The sequence below is a fragment of the Carettochelys insculpta genome, chromosome 5 (assembly GCF_033958435.1).
Source record: "Carettochelys insculpta isolate YL-2023 chromosome 5, ASM3395843v1, whole genome shotgun sequence".
Taxonomy (NCBI): domain Eukaryota; kingdom Metazoa; phylum Chordata; order Testudines; family Carettochelyidae; genus Carettochelys; species Carettochelys insculpta.
The window spans coordinates 126,079,265-126,101,937 of NC_134141.1; the positions used below are offsets into that span (position 1 = coordinate 126,079,265).

The window sequence follows — 22,673 nt, forward strand, 5'->3', positions numbered from 1 at the left end:
GCAGTGCTGGTGGCCCTGGGCCTCCAGCTGTCCCAGAATGCAGTGCGCCGTCTGGACAGGATGATGTAGGGTGGGCTAGAGGCTGGAAGGCAGGACTCCTTGTTCTAACCCTGACACTGGGAGGGGCGTGGAGTCCAGTGGTCAGAGCAGGAGGACCAGGGAGTCAGGACACCTGGGTTCTGAGGGCAGCTCCGGGAGGGGAGAGGAGTCTAGTGAGTCAGAGCAGGAGGCTGGGACCCAGGACTCCTGGTTTCTCCTCCTGCCACTGCTGCTTTCTGCGTGAACTTGGGGGACTCACCCCCCTTTGTTGGGCCTGAGTCCCCACTCCCACCAGCAGGGCTAGCACCGTGCCCTTGGCAGGAGAGGGGTCAAACCCCGGGCCCCTCACCTGCCACCTGCGCTTCTGTGGTGAGGTGCTTGGGCTCCTCCGTCCAGGGCGTGGCATGCACGGCCACGCTCCAGTCGCTCCATGTGCCGATGTCACTGTCCTTGGCTGCCACCTGGATGATATACTCCTTGCCGGCGTAGGCATCGGTGATGGTGTGGGACGTCCCATCCGACAGCTCCACCTGCATGGGGAGAGGAAGGCGGTCAGTAGGGCCAGGCCAGGAGAGAGACCAGAGGGGAGCAGGGCCTCGGGGATCCATCGGGGAGTGCGGCGTGAACACCGCAGCCGGTTACCCCTGCAGACCAGTGTCACCAGCAGCCTGCGATCCCCAGGAGGGGGCATGGCGGAGGTGGGGGAATGATCTGGGCAGCCCTCCATGTACCCAGCTCCCACCCATCTCACCAGGGGCTAGGGGGCTCCAGGATCAGGCCTGAAGAGAAAGTACGAGACAGGGAGGCGGGTGGGGGAACTTGGAGCCCAGCTCTAGCACCAATGGGGAGGTCTGTCGCTGCAGCATGACCCGAGCCACAGGTCTCTGCTCCTTCATGAGCCACCCCACCACAAACTGCATGCTCAGCCCCAGGCTAGCAAGCGACAGACCTGCTGCTGAGCACTCAAGGGCAACCCCGCAATAACACAGAGACGGGCCAGCCTAGGCCAACCTACGATGACGTCAGGGCCAGCACTGGGAGCCCCTTCGCTCACCTCTCAGCCCCTTGCTCAGGGACAGCCCTCTGCTAACACACCAGAAGGCAGGTGGCAGCACTAAGGGACAGGGGAGGTGTCGGGTTTAGACTTCCAGGGAGCAGCGTTAAATGGCAAGGCCGTGGCTTGGTCGAAGCCAGTTGATCCCAGGAGGGATGCTCAGCTGCCCTGCTCAAGCCAAGGCCAGACAAACGCCGGCAAGGGGCTCTGAGGGGCTCCCACAGCAGCCCCTCCCCAAGCCTCCTCCATGTTCCCACTGCGGACCCGCACCACACAGCAGGCGTTTTCTGCCCGGCTGCCGGAAGCACTGCTACCACCGTGGCACTGCAGGAGGGGCGACCCGCCATGAGGGGGTGCGACGGGGGAGCACTGAGACATTCTCCTCTGCGGCCTTGTGGGTCCGACTTTGGCCCCATGCGAAATAAGCCAGCGGGTCTCTGCCCAGGCCCCCGCAGGTGTCCCTCCACCCATCCCAGGGCTCAGCGTTGCTCGTAACTGGGGCAGGCCAGTGTGGAGGGGCTCATTAGAACAGGATGGGGCAGGTTGGACTAGCAGGGGCTGCACGTCGGAAAGGAGGTGCATCGGCCCGGCTCCAGAAGACGGGGGAGCAGAGGGGCTGCAGGGCACTGACGAGGCGCGTGCAGGAAGCTGGGCGTCAGGACTGAGGCATGCCGGGAGGTGGGCAGGGCCGAGCCTGCGTGCACGATGTTTAATACCCAGCCCTTGCCTCTGGGGTGAGATCCGCTCGGGCGTCCAGTCAGCTGCCCCGATTCCAGTGGGGAGCTGGGACCTCGGGTGGCAGTAGGGCTCTGGATGGGGTTAGGGAGCAGCCCATGCCAGGAGCCTGGGGGCCAGTCCTGTGCAGCTGGAAGCCACCTTTCTTCTCAGTTTTACTCCGCCAGCTGTGCAGTATGTCCACCTAACCCCAGGGCAGCCTACGCCTTGGACCGAATGCAGGAACAGAGTCAGTGAAACTGCTCCGCGGCTGGCCCAGCACTTGGGGCTTTGCTGGCTGCGGTCTGAGTGCCTCAGCTGCATTCTGCCCAGGAGTTTGGGGCCGGGTCCCACGCCCTGCAAAGCCCCTTGCTTGGTCCTACTTGCTAGGTCTTCAGGACTGTGCGTCCCAGACCCTCAGCAGGCGTGAGTCGGCTCTGACTGCAGCAGAGCTCTGTCCATTTCCACCAGCTGAAGCCGTCTCTTCCATTGAAAACAACACAGGGCCGGCACCGTTTGCCAGACTGGAACAGCCCCCGGGCTCACCTACACTCGGATCCTGACTCTTTGCCCTGCTGGGTCAGAGCAAGGGCCCAGAGAGTCAGGTACCTCCAGCCCCGGGCACACCAGACCAAACCAAGCGTCCACTCCTCTGCCTGGCAGGCCCAAGACGAGGAGCGCAGGAACAAAACCCCAGGCATCTGAAGCTCTCTGAGCCCTGCTCGTCTTTCAGGCTTGGACCTAGGTCAGTGCTACGTGACGCAAGCAAGTGATCAAACCCGGAGGCAATGCACCGGTCTGAGTGATGCGCACACAGGCTGTTACCTTCCTTTGGTGCATGTGGCTGTGTGTGCTGACACCATGTGACTTCCACATGGGCACAGAAGCGGCTGCAATGTCCTCCCACTTTCTCCAGCACAAGCTCTCACCTCCTCTGCTCTAGCTCCTCTTACTCTGACCTCGAACCTGTTGGATTTTCCTTTCTCCATGAACCAAGGCCTTGCCGTCCTAGATCTGTTCACAGGCCAGGGTCACGCCCTGACTCGTGCACGGTGCCCTTATCTTCCTACCTGCCCCCCCAGTTACACCACGTCTTCTGGTGTCAGCTCCCCCAGCCCCGCAGCTGGACACCCCACAGCCCCTGGACCCCCTCAGATGGGAGCGGCAGATGAGTGTTCGGGGATGTCGTGTTTGTCAGCACCATGGAGTGTGGGGGCACCAGGTTCCACTCCCCACCCGCAGGCAGCCGTGACGCTCACTCGGCAGGGAGAACAGAGGGGTTATGGGGCGACGGCAGAGCGTAGAACAGACTTGTCAGCACAGGGACCAGAAGCTTCCAGTACCATCCATCTTGGGGAGAGGGGCCCAGAGGGGTCCCCGAGCTGGGTCCTGGCCCCCTCCCTCCCTCTCCAGTCAGATCAGACTGTTCCACTCCACTGCCCAGTTCCAAGTCAAACCAGTCAGGCCCCTCCTCTTTATTGTGTCCTGTGTCACCTGGTTGCCTCAGTTACAAAGAACAGGGAAGGCCATTGCCTATGGGTGAGAAGACATCACACCGAAACTCCCCTCACCACCACCCACTGATGCTGTGCCTAGGGAAACTGAGGCACCCAGCTCAGGTTGCTAGAGAACAGTAGCAAACACGGGCAACTGAACCAGGGAAATAAACTCCTCACACACCCACTTCGTCGCACACAGGAAACCTCAGGACTAACAGGAGGATGGTGCCCTGCTGCGAGCCCTGCATGCGACCGCCACCCACGTCCCGGCCATGCTGCTAGAGCCCTTGCAAAGGGCTCCGCTTGCAATTGTCAAGCCTCGCGCGCACCCTTCCCTTCCCCCAACACCAGCCGCCGTCTCTCCAGACACTTGCTGAGAATAAACATCCGAGCAGGTGCAGCTTGCGAGGGGCCTGAGGCGACCCATCTGCTCAGCTCAGGTGCAGGGATGTTGGCCTCCGCTTCTCTTCCGCCGCTCCCCAGGCCAGCAGTTCACAGAGGCAGGAGGGACAGACACACAGCTGGGCACCGACAGTGTATCCCTGCTTCCAATCCAGGCAGCTCTGGCTTGGGAAGCCCAAGCAGCTCTCAGCTCAGAGGCTGGGGCTTGGAGAGAAAGACACCCCATTGCAGCCCGCGCTTCACACCAGGAGCCCCAGTTTGTGCAAGAGAAGAGGGAAAATTCAAGGGGAATGACGTGCTTGTGTCCTGAGGGACAACTTGGATGGTGGGTGCTGGTGGTGGGAATCCCAGTGGTGAATCTAGAAACCCCCTGGCAGCCGGTGCTTTCCAAGGAACTGACAGGGTATTTTGAAACATCAGCTGCAGCACTGGGAATAGCAGTGAGTCATCCAAGTGCCCCAGATTACGGCCCCAGTAACTCCATCAAAGGCCTGCCCCAGGGGCGTGGGAGAGGGTGGCTCCCCCGGCAGAGCCCAGAGGCCCCGCTCAGCAAACAGCCGAGTTTTTAAAGAGCTAAATCCCATTCCAGGAGCAAGCCGGAGCGGGAGAGTCTGGCCTCGGTTTAACTCTCCACCCCTGCCAGGACACTCCATGGCCACACATTCAGCCAGTGAAAATGGAAATAGACCCACCATGCCCCTGGGATGAACTCTTGCTGGCCAAGAGCAAAGAAACTGTCATCTCGCAAGGGCTCAGAGCTGGTGACTCGGTCGGGGGTGCCCCACTGTGTATGCTCAGGGGGTTGAGTGATGGGGCCGAGGAGATGTGCCCGCTGGGGTGGCTGGCCCAGGAACAGCGGTACAAGACTGGTGCTGGGCAAAGGAAGGCTCCTAGGAGCATCAGCGCATGAACAAGAAGGCCATCCGAAACAGATGGCTGGCATGACAGAAGGGAGCTGGGAGGAGAGCACCTGTCACAGAGCTGGGGGTCCCCAGGCCCTGCCCCCACCCGCAGGCAGACGTGGCTCTCACTCGGCAGGGAGAACAGACGGGTTATGGGGCGACAGGGACCCAGCACAGAACAGACTTGTCAGCACAGGAACCAGAAGCCGCCAGTACCATCCATCTTGGGGAGAGCGGCCAGAGGGGTCCCTGAGCTGGGACCTGGCCCCCTCCCTCCCTCCCCCCCCCAGTGAGACGTGATTTCCCCATTCAACAACCCAGCTCCAATTCCAACCAGCCAGGCCCCTCCTCCCGCCTTTGTCCTGTTTCCAGGGGAAGAAAGGGGTCACCTGGTTGCCTCGGTTACAAATGAGCCCCATTGCCTCCCGTCTGCAAAGTCATCACACCGAAACTCCCCTCACCACTAGGCACTAGTGCTGTGCTTGGGAAACCGAGGCACCCACCTTGGGTTGCTAGAGGACAGTAGGAAACACGTGCAACCGAATGAGGGGGACAAAGGCCTCACACCCCACTTTTGTCACAGCACCCCTGGGTGGGGCCTGGGTGGGAGAGGAGTTCGGGAGACCGGAAGGGCCAGTGTGCCAAGGAGGGGAAGGCGGGAGAACGAGGCATGTCATTTGCTGGGCTTGGTTTGATGCTGACGGGGTAGTGAGACCCCTGGGGCAGAATGGCGGAGAGTGCCGTCTCTGTGGTGGCATACCACCCAATGGAGCTACCCCAGAGCCCTGGGGTCGGGGGCAGCGGTGGGTGTGTCTGAGTGCAGTGGGTGTACAGCTGGTCGTGTGGGTCTGGTGTCGTGTAAAAGTCAGGAGCAATGCTGTGCTGCAGAAGAGACCCAGGGCCTCGCGCAGGGGGAGCCAGTGGGCAGACCGCTGCCACATCGGACTGCCAATTGGACCCCAAAACCCGGGGGGCCGTGGGCAGCCAGCAGGTGCATGGCTAGTGCAGGGGGAGGAGGCTTGGCAGGCGAGGGGATCTAGCCTGGGTGACATGTAGCGGAGGGTGGCAGGAGACTGCCCTCCCTCTATGGAGCCCCAACCCGGGCAGCTGACAGCAGGAACCTGAGCAAATGGTGCCTGGGGAGAGCTGACTTGGCGCCTGGGGAGAGCAGGTGTGTCTCTTGAAGCAGCGTGCGTGTGCGTGTGCGTGTATGCAATAGTGTGTATTCAGGTGAGTGAGCAGGACAGCCAATGCACACTCATGTGTACATGAGCACTGTATGGGAGTTTCGGATCTGAAAGGCTATGTGTGAGCCTGAAAGGACGTGTGCGTGGTAAGTGGGGTGTGGAAGCATGCGTGTGTGGGCATGGGGGTAGGGTGTGTGAGTGCAGAGCGGGTGTGTGGCAGTGTGTCCGTGCATGTGCACAGGTGTGAATGCAGGGGATGTCTGGAGGCCTGGAAGGGCATGGGAATGAGTGCAGGGTATGTGTGGGGGGATGTGGGTGTAAATGCAGGCAGTGTGTGTCTGGAGGCATGATGGTGTGAGTGCCGTGTGTGTCACTGTAAATGCAAGGTATGTGTGTGTATATGGGCATGTCTGTGTGCAGGGTGTATGTCAGGGTAAATGCAGGGTGCGTGGGGGTGTGGGAGCGTGTGAATGCAGGGTGTTTGTGTACGGTAGTGTTTTAGTGTGTGAATGCAGAGTGCTTGTGTAGGAGTGTGTGTGAGTGTGAATGAAGGGTGTTTGTGTAGGGGTGTGTATATGTGTGAACGCAGAGTGTCTGTGTATGGGGGTGCATAAGTATGTGAATACAGAGTACTTGTGTAGGGGTGTGTGTGAGTGTGTGAATGCAGGGTGTTTGTGTAGGGGTGTGTGTGAGTGTGTGAATGCAGGGTGTTTGTGTAGGGGTGTGGGAATGCAGGGTGTTTCTGTACCTGGGTGTGTAAGTGCTTGTGTGATGCAGCGAGAATGACGCGATCCCTCTGGGGAGGAAGGGTGTGACTAGGAATTATTGAGGGCACCTGTTTCCCTCTGGAAAGGTGCACTGCGCCCCCCTCTGAACAATCAGATCGCCCCCATTAGCTCACCCCTTATGTAACCCTTTCTGGGTGCAGCTTGGAGCCACTGAGGGACCTGCTGGTTTTCCAGCTGTTGCACACTCCTGAGCCTCTGGCTCTGGGCTGCGTATCCAGGGGTAATTCCCCACCAATGGCCCATGACATGCAAAGGAGGCTCTTAGCCCCTCCGCTCGCGGAGCCGAGCTCCATATGAGCTGTGCGGCGATTGCAGGCTCACCGCCTCACTGCCAGGGCACGCCTAGCGCCCCGTGTCGGCCGGGGGCCCCCGGCCACGGTGTGCTTAATTTGCCACGGTGTGGACCTTGCTGCCGTGGCTGCGGCCTGTGGTCTGGGCTACAGCAGGACAGTGAACGGGGGCTGTGGCCAGGTCCTGCGCTGGCAGAAGCAGATGCAAGTCCAGGAGACTGACTCACGAGCTCCACAATTGCAAAGGAGACAAGCCCCTCCCCGCCCCCCCACCCACACAGGGCCTCATGCTGCACTGGGTGCTGGAGCCTCACTTCCATCCCAGAGCTATTGGCGGGGGTCTGCCATCTCTGCTCTCTCCACCGGCTGGATCCTTCCTCCACGGCCAACCAAACTCCTGCTAACATCATGGGGCGCCGCAGCTCACTCCACCCTGCCAGACAGGAGGGAAGGCAGGGGCCCAGCTTGAACAGCTGGCGACACCGACTGTGATAAATCCTCTCAGCTGCAGCCCTGCCAGCAACGCCTTCTCCCCCCGCATCTCCCCAGGACCCCGGCAGTTACAGCTGCAGAGCAGAACCAGGCCCATTCTCCCCACCCGTCAACATGCAGACAGGAATATTCCACTTCGGGGGCCAACCGAAGCCGCAAATCTGCCCTGTGCAATGAACATCCCACCCATCCCTCTCTGAGGTACTTTGCTGCAGAGCGTCCAAGACCAGAAAGGATCCCCTTGTCTGCCCCACTGCAGCACACAGGCCAGGGACCTGCCTCACAGCAATCGCCAGAGCAGAGCTTGGAGCCAAACATCCACTCTGGAATTCAATGTTATCAGTGGTGGAGACTCCACAGACTCTGGGGAACCTCCTCCACAGTTAATCACTCGCACTGCTAAAAATGTGTGCCTCTGGCTTGAGCCGAGCCAGCAAAGCCCATCAGTAATGTCTGTGCTCCAAGACAGAATGCAATCAAGTCAATCCTTCCCCTTCCCTTTGGTGAGACTGAGCTCCTGGAGTCTATCCCTGTAACACGTCTTCCAGCCCCTTACTGATTCCTGTGGCTCTTCTTTGAACACCCTGCAATTTAGAACCATGGAATCCTAGGGCTGGGAGAAACCTTGGGTTCAGTACAGCCCCTGCCTGAGCAGGACCAACCCCAGCTAATTCATCCCAGCCAGGGCTCTGTCAAGCCAGGACTTAAAACCTCTAGGCATGGAGATTCCACCACCTCTCGGTAACACATTCCAGTGCTTCACCACCCTCCTGGTGAAGTAGCTTTTCCCAATATCCAACCTACACCTCTCTCCCTGTAACTTCAGACCATTGCTCCTTGTTCTGCCATCCGTCACCACTGACAGCAGCCTCTCCCCATCCTCCTTAGAGCCCCCCTCAGCTAGTTGAAGGTGTCTGTCAAATCACCCCTCATTCTTGTCTTCTGAATACTAATACGTCCAGTCCCCTCAGCCTCTGCTCACAAGTCATGTGCTCCAGACCCCTAAGCATTTTTGTTGCCCTCCGCTGGACTCTCTCCAGTGTGTCCATATCCTTTCTATACTGGGTCGGGTGTGTGTGTGTGTGTGCGCAGAATTGGATGCACTGCTCCTGGTGAGCTAACGTCCTTCCAACACCCTTCGTGAACTGTGGGCCCCAGAACACTCCCCAAGATTCCAGTGGGCGTCACACCAGTGCCCAATGCAGAACTAAACCAACCCCTCTGCTCGCACTGGAGATCCCCCTGTAGATTGTCCTAGGGTTGCGAGCGTCCTGCTGAGCACGCTTGTTCAGCTGATTATCTGCCACCACCCCAAGCCTTTTGCAGTTTCTGCTTCCCACGGTGGAAATGTGACCTGCGAGCTTTGTCCCTGGAGAGCTCCCAGTACCACCGCGAGCACGGCGCACTTCTACTCTAGGCTGGGCAAGGCCAGCCCACTTCTCAGCTTTGTGTTTGTACAGCCAGGAGGTGCCAGTGCCGGCTCAGGGCCAGAGGGCTGATTGACGGGGGGGTTCTGAGCAGCACTCCCCACGCGTTTGGGGCTCTCCCCTCAGCAGGGCTGCAGGAAGGGGCTGAGCCTTGGGGCACAATAGGAAACAAATGAAAGAGCAAAAGTTACGGTCTAGCCCCAGATCGACTTGGGCTCTGGCTTGGGCCAGCTCCGGCCCTAAAAGCTCCAGTCAGGACCTTGGGGGCTTTCTTCAACCCTCATCCCCAAGTGCTGCAAGATGCAGGGTAGAAACAGCCCCCCCTCCCAGCCACCCTTTCCCTGCACAGCTTTCCCGCCCGGTCCCTGGCCTTTCTTGCTGGATGCCGGGAAGAGCTGCTGGGCTGGTGCCAGGAGAATGTCACCAGGTGTCACCAGTCATCTGGAAATGAGTGTGAGATGAAAAGGACCGGGGCTACCAGCAGCTTAGACAGTCACCACGAATCCTTGTTCCGGGCCTGGGAAAGGCCAGCGCTGGGGCGGGAGGGGCTTTGCCAACTTGAGGACCAGAGGCCTGACTATCTGCCTCACAGAGGAGGTGCTGAGGGGACACTTTGGGGGCGGGGAGAGTGATGGGGTGGCAAGGGGGCCACCGTGTTGAGGTGGGCAGCATGGAGACCTTCCCTGGGAGGGGGCACACACAACTCCTGCACGAGGAGAGGGGACAGACAGCTGCGGAGAAGGTCCCAGAAATCCCACCTCACGCCTCTGTGCAGCTGGCAGATCACAGGCCCCCAGAAAGGCTCCTGTCCATCAGCTTGTTGGACTGGCAGTTGGGGCACTCTGCCACCAGCTGGCCCCTTCCGTGTTGGTAGCCTAAATGCCCCAGGCTTGCCTTCACGCCACTGCTCCGGAGCAGCACTCTCAGCCAGCCTGCAGCACACCACGACATCTCTCTCGGGGGAGCGCCGCCCCCGGCTGCCAAGAGCCACACGCGGTTGGGAGCAGACACAAAGTTGGCGGGACGGGCAGGCAAGGAGCTGGACTCAGGCTGGCACCTGCTACCTGCATACACAATTCACCTGCTGCAAGGGGCAAAACCCTCTGGAGCAGGGGGAGAAGTTGGGGCTACCGGACAGCTCCCTAGCTAGGTTCTCCTCCAGCTTCTCTGATTCGGCTTGCTAAGCACCACACAACACCCCATAATGTGGGGACGTACCATCATTGCCACTCTGCAGATGGGGAAACTGAGGCCCAGGCAGAGGCAATGACTTACCCCCAAAGTCACAGATGGTGGCAGCACTGGCACCCACCCTCAGGTCTCCCAGGTCCTCAGCCAATCCTGTACCCACAGGGCCAATGCACCACCAGTAGAAACACAGGCAGCCAGTTGTGGGGCCCTGCTAATCAGCTGGGCGGCACTTGAATCTCTCCTGGGTGGATGCCCAAGTGGTCGGCTTATGGGGAACCCTGCCTGGGCCAGACCCTGTGTAAATACCTTTGGAGGGAGAGCGGGATTAGGCATTCCCCCCGGGGATGGCGCCCATAAAGGCCAGGGGCTGGATTTTCCCCTCCCACTGGATTTACCTCATTGAGTGTTCTGCAGCAGGGAGCACAAGCCTGAACTGGGCTGCTGGGTCTCTGACACAGCCGGGTTCGGAGCAGCAGAGGAAAGAGGAGGCAGGTGTGGGCGGTGAGGCCTTGCTACCCCTGACAGGATGCCTCACACCCAGACACCTGGGGTCATGCTCACTCCAGAGATGTCTCCTGCAGGCTGGGCAGCGACCCCCCAGCCCTCCTGGAGCCAAAGGGCCCCAAGGAGCGCTCAGCGCCATGCAGGCTTCGTCCCTTGGCTGACAAGTGGCTAAACATGAGATGCAAGCTCCCCGAAGGTCTCTGCCTGGCCCTCCATCCCCAGCCCTCGCTGTGCCTTTGGGAAAACAGCCGCCCCCGCCCCCCTCGTGTCGCGCACTGGAGCAGAACGTGGGTTGATTGTAATTGCAGTCATTACGCTTCCTCTGCTGCGTGCACTCCCTTGCCGCTTGGATGGAGAAACACGGGCCTCGGTTTCTTGCCAGGGCCCTTCCCCCACTCGACGTGCCCAGCCCCACAGAGCACCCCTACCTTGGGGAGAAAGGAGAGCATGGCTGGCTGGCTTTGCGCTTGCTGGGGGGTGAGCAGCACCACTTCACGCCAGCTGAGAGCCTGCATGGGGCATTTTCAGCTCCCTTGCGCCCCGCCTCTGGCCTGCAATCCCACTGCACCTGCATGCTCAGCTGGGACAGTGACGTCAGCAAGCACCTGCACGTTGCTGGGGTCAGGGTTTGAGCCCCTGGCGGGGTGGCACCGGACAGAGCTGCAACCTGGTGAGGGACCATTTAAAGCTGCCCTTTGCGGTGCGTCCACTTGGGGGCAACAAAGACTTTTTAAAGACCTTTGCCACTCACAGGCCCCCACAAGGCAAAGGAATTGGGGAGCAAGGGTCAGTAATAAAGCTGCCTGGTGCACCTCCTGACCTTTCCACAAGTACACAGGTTCCCCTCCGCAGAGCCCTGGGGACAGCCGGTGTCCCCAGAGGCAGAGAAAACACAGGACTCGGTAGCAAGGACTATTTAAGGGTGTGCTGGTTGTGTCTGCCAGGCACAGACAGAGGGCAGTGTTGTCTGTAAGGCAAGCCCAGGAGAGATTCAGGTGCCGCCCAGCTGATTAGCAGAGCACACACAGTTGCTCACATCCAGCAGCGTGCGTTTCTATGGGAGGTGCACATCTCCACATGCCTTGGTGCACATAACAAAACTTATTCTGCATGGAGGATGGAAAAAAATTAGAGGGAAATCTGCCTGGGGGGGTTCCTCAGGTGTCCTGGCTCTGAATCCGTGCTGCCTGCAGGCACTGCTGTCACTGGAAGGACTGCTGAGAGCAGCGCAGACAGGCTTGTACCCAGCCACAACTGGGGCACAGCACTAAGTGAGGCAAGTGTGAGCCACAAGCCGTCGTGTACTGAAAAAGGGCAAGAGAGGACATCGGGGTGCCAGCCGCACCTCCTCTGCCCCCCGCCTCATCCGTATTCACAGGTCTGACTAGCTCTGCCAATCCCCAGCCCCCATTTCCTGGCCGTGGCAACAAGGAAGAAGGCGGCGCAATGGAGAGCCAATCAAAGCACACATTGTGGAACGCAGATCCTGAGCCCCGGGAGGCCGGTTGCCCTGTGAGTCCCCCCCAGAACCTCTTTCCATCGCGGCTCTCTCTCCACAGGGGCGCACGACCTCTAACTGCACGCTGCTGCAGGGCTGGGAGAGCTCTGGGGTGTGTTCCCCGGACAGCCGTGTGGGATGGCACCCTCGGGCTGGGAGGTGTTGGGCGGAAAAGCAATTTCTGGGCTGACCACGCAGGACTGAAAGAGGCAGCCAGCCCCCGGGAGCTGGCCCAACCCTAGTTACGCTAACGTGCCAATACTAGCCGTGCCCAGCGGTTCTAGGGGTGCCGGGGAGACGAGGGTGCTGAAGGCAGCAATACCTCACTATGCCCGGATCCCTAGCATGATCCTCTGTGAAGCTAACACAGACACCCCACTGCCTTCCGCCAGACACCTCCCCACCCTGCAGCGAGAAGCAGCCCCTCCAGCATTGCCTGAAAGCTGTGCAAGACGTTTAGGTGCTGCCCATCTGGTTAGCAGAGCACTCACAGCCGGTAGCCTGTGATTCTACTGGTGGTGCACATCCACACATGCTGCAGTGCACAGAATAAAATTTATTCTGCCCATGGATGGAAAAAATTGGAAGAGTGATCCCTTCCTGCAGCTGACAGACCCTTCATCACATTCAGAGCTGATCCGCCTCCCCCTCCAAACCAGACCCTTCCCAGTTACCAAAGCCCAGCTCACTTGTGTCCCTTTCCCAGGGTAGGGAGTGATACAGGCAGGCTCGCACATCAGGCTGTCTTAGTACATGCAGGTGCTCTGCACCTCGCTGGTCATTTCCCACTCCTCCTGTCAGTGCTCTTGGGGGAGTGTCCCAGCCTGTGGCACAGAGCCTGAGGGAACTGGAAGGTGGCACATGTAAAATGGAGGAAAGGGTCACCCAAGACACACTTCACCTAAGGAATTATCTTAAAGTGCTGCTGGACTGCGTTTTTGTTTTGATAGTGTATAGCCTAGCACAGGTCCCTCTCTGTCACTATTCACCTGTGGAACTCATGCACACAAGTCATCAGTGAGGCCAGAGCCAATCAGGACCTGTCTGGGGATTGGATATTTGTGTGGCTCACAAGAACACCCAGTGGTACAAGAAAAACAACCAAATAAACTCTTCTTTTCTAGGACTAACATCTGCTCTCCACCAAATAAACAGAGCCCGAGAATTCCCAGCTGTTCAATCACCCAGCCCAGGCCGCTCCTGGAGAGCCACAGTAAGCAGGGCAATGCATGGGGCACCTGCCTTGTGTGGGTCCTGGTTCCCATCCCAGCCTGGCTGGGGACCACCAAAAGCCAGCCCCCATCTAACTCAGCAGCCCCTGAGCGTGGCAGTGTAGTCCCTAGCCGGCCTGTGGCCATATGAGGGTGGGTGTCCACTGGCCCCTGGCTGCTGGCAAATGCAGAAGAGAGCCAAGACACCTAGCAGACCAAAGAGACTGAACCTGCCCTCCCACTGAGAGACGCCGCAGAGCGCTGCAACCTCTGAGGCAGGAAGGAGCCACCCCGCTGCAGAGATGGAGAAGAGAGAAAGAGAGCAAACGCTCCTCCCATTAATGAGACCTGCTTGGCTGGCCTGGCCACTCCTGGTAGTCACTGGGCCAAGTTCTGCATTTCACATCCCAATGGAACTCCAGGGACACTCCAACAGAAAGAAGGTGGGTTTATAGCAGGGTCACTAATGGGGCTCCTGGGGACCAGTGGGGTAGAGTAAGACCTGACCTGAACCTACACTGGAAACTGCAGCCTGCTGTGCAGACAAGGGTCATGGCCGCCTGTGTGTCCCAGAGCCCTGCCAGGGAGCGGGAAAGGATTCACCCAAATGCGGTGACCCTAGTGTCATTGCTGAGCTCGGGCCCCAGGAACAGGTCAAGGAAGCTGCAAGGTTGGGGGGACTCCTGAGCAGTGGCCTGAGTAGTTGGGGGGCGGGTGGAGGGGAGACTCCCATAAGATGTGGAGCACACGACTGCAGTGGCTCTAGGGTCATTTAACTCAGCTGTTTGCGTGAGAGGCGCAGGGGGCTCTGGCTGGCCAGGCGACGTAGCTTCCAGTCCCTGGATTTGGTTTTGCCGAGAGGAGACACAGAGAGCTGGGGAAGGGACCCAGCCCCATAGACACACAGACTGGTGTGGGAGGAGGGGTGGAGCGGCGGCATCAGAGGGAGAGAAATCCCTTAATCCTTGTCCCGGCCACAGAGGGACAAAAGGTGGTGAAAGCAGCGAATGGTAATTTTGTGCCCGGGAAGCTGTGTTTCGCAGCCCGCTGTGTGCACCTGCCAGAAGTCACGGGGCTGGCTGCATAGCGGCATGGATGGAGATTAACGAAGGCTCAATAGAGCCAGTGCAATGCAGGGGGATTAGCATTGCAAAAAAGAGAAATAATCGCCGACCCCTTGCGACCAGTTATTCAGCTGTCCACGCTGACAGGCAGTGTCGGTCTCGTCCCAGTGCTCCCAGCGGTACCCCCTCCTCAGCCGCCAGACAAGCACCTTCCCACTACTGCCTCCCTCGGCTAACTGAGCCCAACCAGTGGCTTTAGCCTAGGGCCCAAGTCCTAGCACAGGCAAGGGCCAGGAGCAGGGAGCAGAGCTAACGAGGGCCAGCTCAGCACAGTGCTCTCCCCTGCTGCTGGCCTATTCCTTGGGGCTCTGCTGACGAGCGCCCCCCATGCAGAAGGCAGGCCAGGCCTGGTGGCCGGCTGGTCAGCTCCGGGGCTAGGTGGATGGAGGGGAGGTGGGACTCCCGCATGGCCGCGGAGCAGCTCTTTGTCACTCTACCAGCTCTGCCAGGATGCAGGGCGCCAGCCGGGGGCACAGTTCCTGCAGCAGGCGGGGATGGAGCTGGGTGGGATGTGCTGGGCAGCACGAGGCCGCTGCAATGAAGCGGGGCGGGTCAGAGCTGCAGCCATGCAGATCCTGGTTTGTCGGACCTTGACATTTCAACTCCTGCCCCCAGGGTCCCTTCCAGCCAGGAGCAGCCCCTTCTCCTCTCCCACACCCCAGTCCCTGCAGCATCTCCACAGGCCTCCCTGGGCGCCAGCAAAGCCTGCGTGAGGAGGAGGGGCTGGGGAGACAGGCCAACCCCAGTCAAGTCCCTTCCTCTCGCTACACCTCTGTAAAATGGGGGCAGGGTGGTGACTCGCCTTAGGCTGCAGGGAGCGTGGCACAGTGGAGGCAGCAGGGGACGTGGCCAAGCACCACTACTGTTCAGTTACCCTGCCAGTGGCACACAACCTGCCCCGCACCCCTCGGGCAGACTCCAGCTCCAGCCCCCTGCCAATCATATACCACTCGCTGGGCCTGGGGGTGATGAGAATCAGGGACACCAGGACTGATCCAGACCTCTGTCCATGACACCGACCAAGCCCCCAGCCTGCTGGGCGGTCTCTAGGGGGAGCTCAGGGCTGGGTTACAGCCGGCACATGGATGCTATGGGGACAAGGGCTATCGAGAAACCCTTCCCTTTGCCTGAATCGTGAGGCACAGGACACCCAGGCAGTGGGGCCTGAGCCAGCAACTTTGGGAACAGGGCTGAGGGGCACTGGCAGAGCTGGGTGAGGGCTGGCAGGGGGCTGCAAGCCAGGGCTGAGGGGCGCTGGCAGAGCTGGGTGAGGGCTGGCAGGGGGCTGCAAGCCAGGGCTTAGGGGCGCTGGCAGAGGTGGGTGGTGGGGGTTGAGGCTGGGACAGGGGGAGCCATGAGCAGAAACTGAGGGACACAGGAAATTTGTTGCCAACAACCAGCCCTGGCCTCCCTCCCGTCACTGCCCTTCATCTCCCTCCCCTCAGCCGGGCACTTAAAGCTCTTGTAACCCTGCCCGTGCCCTGTGGCTTGCGCCCGACGCGTTGACTGGGAATTGGCCCCGCGAGGTGCTAAGCCACCTGCAGCCAACGTCCAGTCCCGCCACGGGGCCCTGTGCTCCCTCCACACACGTGCCGGGCTGGGGCACAAGGAGCATGCGACGGCCTTCCTGCCCACTCAGCACTTTCCTGGACCACTCCTCAGTAGCCCCCAGCTGGCGCTCCCGGTGCCCCCTGCCAGGTAGCTGGCTGAGCTGAGACTGGGCCTGGGAGCCAGATGGCCCTTTGGAGCAAGGGGAACTGTCCCCTACAGCAGAGAAGGGGTTGGGGCTATTTGAAAGGCGGGGATGTGCCTGTTTCGCCCTCTGCGTCCCATATGACAACATGTTTGCCGGCTCTGCGCCTGCTGCTGGGCTCTGCTTTCCGTTCTCCACACCTCCCCGCCCTCCTCCCTTGTGACATGGCTCCCAGCACAAACTGGTAGGAAAGGGGGGCCCTCTCAGCTCACAGCATGCCGAGCCTTGCACTGCCCCAGGGAGCAGTGCCTCCCCACGGCCTGGGGGGGCACCCTGAGTCAGACACCGGTCGGAGGCAGGCAGAGCTGGTCCAGGGGCCTCCAGGGCACCCACTCACTCTTACATCCCCTTTGCTGCATCTGCCCCATCGCCTCCTGGCCGAACAGCTGCCTCCCCTGTGCCTTCTCCTCTCTTTCTCGGGCGGAGGCAGAGGTGTCGTGTCACAGGCAGCTCCTGTCAGGCTAACGGGCTGTGTGTGTGTGGATGGGGCAAATTCTGCACCTGTCCGAGGCTTACAGTTTGTGTGTGCGTGTGTGGGGAAGTAAACTGTCCCTGCCACCCACAACCCTATGCCCACAGGGAAGGCTCTTTGGGGCAGCTGTGCGGCCCCAGTGCAGAAGTCGGACTGGGGGGCCAGGTGCAGAAAGAGGATGGGAGCAGAAAGCACTTGAAGGACCAGTGGCCTGGGCAGTGTGTGTGTGGTGGGGGCGGGGGTAGAACTGTATGTGAGGGGAGCTCAGGGCTGGGGGGTAGGTGTGGCCTTTCCAAGCAGAAATACTGCCATTTCCAGGCACTTGGGTTCTTGGCGAAAAGACCAATTGCCCAGAGGTTCCATGCTGAGGGGAGAACTTGCTTCCCTGCACGCAAGCCCCAGGGCAGAGCAGCCGTGGGGAAAGAGGCAGCTGGCGTGTGGGTATGGCAGGAGAGGGGCTAAGCAAGCGGTGGGTAAGCAGAGAGGGGCAGAATTGTGAGGTGCTCTGCAGGGAGGACCAGGCGCCTCAGCCAAGCCAGGTGAGGTTCACAGAGAGGGGAACCACATTCGAGGAGGTCGGCAAAGGGGAAAAAACCCTTTGGATCTGTGCCTTTTCCTGAATCTTTGACTCCAGTGTGCAATGCAAATAAGTCTGTATGAGTGAGAGGGAACTGAGGAGCAGCAGTAGGGAAGTCCAGTCGCTAGGACGAGGAGGCACTGGCTGTGTCTACACGTGCCCCAAACTTCGAAATGGCCATGCAAATGGCTATTTCGAAGTTTACTAATGAAGCGCTGAAATGCATATTCAGCGCTTCATTAGCATGCGGGCGGCAGCGGCGCTTCGAAATTGACGCGCCATGAGCTCATGGGAATAAGGGGACTTCGAAGTAGGCGGGGCCCTTTCGAAAAGGAGCCCCGTCTGGACGCGCTGCGCGGCGGCAAGGGGCGTCAATTTCGAAGCGCCGCTGCCGCCCACATGCTAATGAAGCGCTGAATATGCATTTCAGCGCTTCATTAGTAAACTTCGAAATGGCCATTTGTATGGCCATTTCGAAGTTTGGGGCACGTGTAGACACAGCCACTGGGGCTCAACTTTCTATTGTGTCACACACTCCCAGGGTGAGCTTGGCAAAGACGGAAGGGGTCGTGAGGCGTGGGTCCTCCAGCAAGCCCCTCGATGACCGATATGAGAAGCTGGATATCTCGTGGGGAAACCACCACATTCCCCCTCTTTCTCTGTCTGCCAGAGACTGGCTCCATCCAGGCCCCCTTTGTGTCTCTCATTCACAGTCCCCAGGCAGCCATGTTTTCAGCCTTTCCTGCTCTGGCTGTTCCCCATGGACATGCGGATGGTTTTCAGTTATTAACGACGCTGGTGATCCTGGTTTCCAGGCTCCTCGCTGGCTGAGCGTTGTGCATTCCCCAAGAGGAAATGGATTTCGCCGCTCACTAGGCTGAAGGCAGCTTGGCCACTGCCGGAAGAAGATTTCTGCTTTGCTTTGGGATACTTGGCATCCTCATGAATGCGTCAAGGGAGCGGTCATAAAGAGAACCCTTCTGGGAGAGTGCAACCCCTCTTTGCCTGATTCTACCTGCTTCTCATGCTGATTAAAGACTGGACTCTGCCATTTTTCCTGGCTTCCTCCCTCTCAGAGAGGCCCCACTGAGACCAGTAGGCCTGCTGGCTCAGTCAGACTCGACTGCACCTGCTTACAGATGTGGCCCCCAGGACAGGGTCGGCCCTGTTCACTCAATGGGGAGGGGAGAGAACAAGAACAGAAAACGTGGAAATGGGAGTAGTGCTAAGTGACTATGGCTATGTCTACACGTGCAGCCAACATCGAAATAGCTTATTTCGATGTTGCGACATTGAAATAGTCTATTTCGATGAATAACGTCTACACGTCCTCCAGGGCCAGCAACGTCGATGTTCAACTTCGACGTTGCTCAGCCCAACATCGAAATAGGCGCAGCGAGGGAACGTCTACACGTCAAAGTAGCACACATCGAAATAGGGATGCCAGGCACAGCTGCAGACAGGGTCACAGGGTGGACTCAACAGCAAGCCGCTCCCTTAAAGGGCCCCTCCCAGACACAGTTGCACTAAACAACACAAGATCCACAGAGCTGACAACTGGTTGCAGACCCTGTGCCTGCAGCATGGATCCCCAGCTGCCGCAGCAGCAGCCAGAAGCCCTGGGCTAAGGGCTGCTGCCCACGGTGACCATAGAGCCCCGTGGGGGCTGGAGAGAGAGCATCTCTCAACCCCCCAGCTGATGGCCGCCATGGCGGACCCCACAATTTCGACGTTGCGGGACGCGGATCGTCTACATGGTCCCTACTTTGACGTTGAACGTCGAAGTAGGGCGCTATTCCTATCTCCTCATTAGGTTAGCGACTTCGACGTCTCGCCGCCTAACGTCGAAGTTGGTGCCGCTACTTCGAAGTAGCGTGCACGTGTAGACGCAGCTTATTTTTGTTTTGGTTTTCATCACAAAGGTTAGTGGCAATTGGACATAATGAACGCCACTGAAAATGCGGTAGGGGCAGAGGCTCAAATAGGGAAAGAACAAGTTAAAATGACTTAGACAAGTTAGATTTCTTCAACTCAAGCCTGATGATATGCACCCGAGAATACTCAAGCAGCTGACTGAGCACATCTGAGCCATTTGCAATTATCTTCAAAAAAAGTCATGAAAGACAGAAGAGATTCCAGAAAACTGGGAAAGGGTATATAAAGTGTCAGTCTATAAAAAGGGAAATAAGGACAACCCAGGATGTTACAGCTCAATCAACTTAACTTCTGTCCCTGGACAGAAAGATAATGGAACAAATCATTTTGCAATCAATTTGCAAACACCTAAAAGATGATAAAGTGAAAAGTAACAAACAGTATGGATTTGTCAGCTCGTGTCAAGCCAATCCAATAACTTTCTTTGATGAGGTAACAAGTCTTGTGGATGTGGTGAAGTGGTAGATGTGGTATATCTAGACTATATTAAGGTTTTTAATACTATCTCGTGTGACTATCTCATAAATAACATAGGGAAACTGAGACAGAGTTACTATAAGGCAGGTGCATAAATGGTTGGAGAATGGCCCCCAGAAAATAGTTATCAGTAGTTCACAGTTAACCATAGTGAGTGGATTCCCATGCTGACCAGTTCTGGGTCTGGTTCTACTCAATAGATTTGTTAGTGGTTTTGATATTGGCATAGAGAGTACCCTTACAAAGTCTGTGGCTGATTCCAAGCTGGGGGGGGGTTACAAGTGCTTTGGAGGATAGATTCACTTTCAAAATGATCTGGGCAGACTGGAGAAATGGTTTGAAGTAAATAGGACCAAATTCAATACAGACAAATGCAAAGTACTCCACTTAGGCAGACATAATCAGTGGCACTCATGCAATGGGAAAGGACTGCCTAGGAAGGAGTACTGCAAAAAGGGATCCAGGGGTCATAGGTGACCACAAGCTAAATATAGTGCAATATTGTTGCAAAAAAAGTGAACATCATTCTGAGAGTTACCAGCTGGAGTGTTGTAAGACACACGTCAGTAATTCCTCCACACTGATTAGGCCTCAACTGGGGTGTTTTGTCCAGTTCTGGGCACTACATTTCAAGAAAGATGTGGACAAGTTGAAGAAGATGCAGAGAAGAGCAACAAAATGATGAGAGGTCTAGAAAACATGAGCTATGAGGGAAGACTGAAAGAACTGGGCTCATTTAGCTTGGAAGAGAGAAGACTGACTGGGGACATGATAACAGCTTTCAAGTATCTAAAAGGTTGTTCCTTGGAGGAGGGAGAAAAATCGTTCTTTTTGGCTGCGTCCACATTTGCTTTCCTCTTTCGAATGAAGAATATGCAAATGAGGCACCAGATATATAAATCTCTACCTTATTTTCATTTTCAATTTCCCTCATTTGCATGCCTCTTTTGAAAGAGGAATGCAAGTGCAGATGCAGTCTTTAAGCTCCTAATGGCAGGACAAGAAGCAATGGGCTTAAATTGCAACCAGGGAGGTCTAGGGTTCCTTCCTAACTGTCATGGTGGTTAATCACTGGAATAAACTGGTTGGGGGGGTTGTTGGAATTCTATTCCTGCTGCTACATCCCAGAGCAAAGTGACCCTGAAGATGTTCCCTTCCTTAGGCCCTGATCCAGCAAAGCAGTGACTAGTTCCACTGCAGGGCCACTTGCCAGGTCCCTGCATGCTCTGCACTAGATGGGGATGTCTGATTTTGCTCCTGGAGGTTTCTCCAATGAATGCAGGTGCATGAGGGCACTGCATTATCTGGGTGTTTTTATATAAACATAGCCTCTAAAAACCCCTCGTGGCAGCTTAATCTGTGCAGGTAAGCGTGCATGGCAGTGGGCCTAGGAGTTAGTGTGTGTATGGGATGCACAGGGGTGGGTGTCTACGTCTGTGCACGCATGTGCACTTTCAGGCAGACTACCCCCGCGTGTGTGTGTCTGCAGATGTGTGTGATCATCTCCATGTGTGAGAGCCGGCGTGCTCGCCGGGACGCGGTACGGCCGAGTGCAGTGCTTGCTGCTGTTGTGAGTTAACTGAAGGAGCCTGTAAAACCAGAAACAGGCTATTAGCAATCCATTAGGGCAGAGTATCCAGTTCCAGCCTAGGTAATCCATTAGAGGAACATCTGAGCGCATTAGGAGAGCTCACTGGAGGCCAGGACAGGGCTATAAAACAGAGGAGGAAACCACACTAATCTGGCTTGAATTACCAACTTAAAAGCAGCAGGAAAATAAAGGATGCCCTAAATATTTAATGTTTTCTATTTAGGAGACAAAACGTGAGGTTTTGCCAAGAGGGGAGAATGAAAAAACCTGTTTCAGCTGCAAATACATCCCGTCTCTCCCTCCTGGCAGCTGCAAAGGAGCAGCCTGGCTTCCCAGTCTCCTGCCTCTCTGGAGGGAGCTCATCAGGGGACGCTAGAAGGCAAAACTGGTTGCCACCCATCATGAAATTACCTTCAGCTTTGATGGGGCTGCCAGCCTAGGGGAAGGACCATTCCTGGCACTGTCTTGGGTGCTGCAGTGTGACACGTGGCCACCATATATAACAGCATACACAGAACACGTGCATTTAGGCCGAGGGGTAGCCTGGGGCACCTTCTTTAGCACAATAATAATAATTCACATGCCAAGTTTGCTTACAAGATTGAGTTCAGCTGCAGTTCTGATAAGAAAAGTGACCCCCTGGCACCGACTTATTCCTGCTCCCAGTCAGCTGTGTGCTCTAATTCAGGCTGGAAATAAGGTGTACTTTTTTAACAGCGACAGCCATTAACCACAGCAACTGCTGACAGAGGGTTGTGGTGGATTCCCCAGCTCTGGCCATTTTAAAAGCAAACTGGACGTTTTTCTCCTCTAGGGCTTTGGGGGCAGGTCTCTGGCCTATGTGCTACAGGAGGCCAGGACAGATGGGCAGCCCGGTCCTGTCTGGCCTGGGAATCTATGAATCTTATGACCAAAAGCCATTTTTGGCACCTGGTCACTCGCTCTGGGCAGGGCAGGGGAGTCCAGTCTGGCTCTCGCAGCATTCAGAGAATTGTTGCCCAGGTTCCAAAGGGCAGACTCCGTGGGTACCTCTCAGCAATGCACGCCGCCCCTCAAAGCAGGCTGGGGCTGAGGGAGGAGAGAACAGCAGGCAGCAGCCTGGCTTAAGTCACATCTCAGGCTGGAGACCTTTACTTGCTGCTATAGGAAATATAACAGTCTGCTGGGGCTATGAATTCTGGCCACCCAGCCGCTCCCCACTCTGCCCATAGAGGGTGCTAGGTAGGAGGGTCTCGGAGCAGACGGAGGGCAAATCCTTGGCATTCAAGCCTTGCCCTGGAGCGGGGCACACAGCTAATTGCTGCTGCTCAGGAAGCTGGCCCCAGTGGAGCAGAGAGTCATGCATTTCGGTGGAGACTGGCCCTACCCGAGAGGGGAGCAGCCAGCAGCCGACTGTCGCGGGTTGCCAGGATGCTTCCCAGCAGGGCCCCCGTGTGAGCCAGCTCGTTCTCTCCTGTGACGCGTGGGGCAAGGGTCAATCTCTGGCCTGTACAGGCACTGGGAAGGCCCCCACCTGCCGAGTGACCGTTGCCGGGTCAGCAGCTCC

At 57.7% G+C, this 22,673-nt stretch overlaps 1 protein-coding gene across 5 annotated transcripts in view; it reads right to left on the bottom strand.

Moving 5' to 3' along the window:
• The window catches only part of CNTFR (ciliary neurotrophic factor receptor), a 450,281-nt gene that overhangs the window by 12,540 nt on the left and 415,068 nt on the right, over positions 1-22,673 (bottom strand). For all 5 annotated transcript variants that reach the window (XM_074994432.1, XM_074994435.1, XM_074994431.1 and 2 more), the window contains one exon: positions 389-569. In XM_074994432.1, the coding sequence (XP_074850533.1) occupies positions 389-569 (181 nt within the window). The remainder of the gene's footprint in view (positions 1-388; positions 570-22,673) is intronic.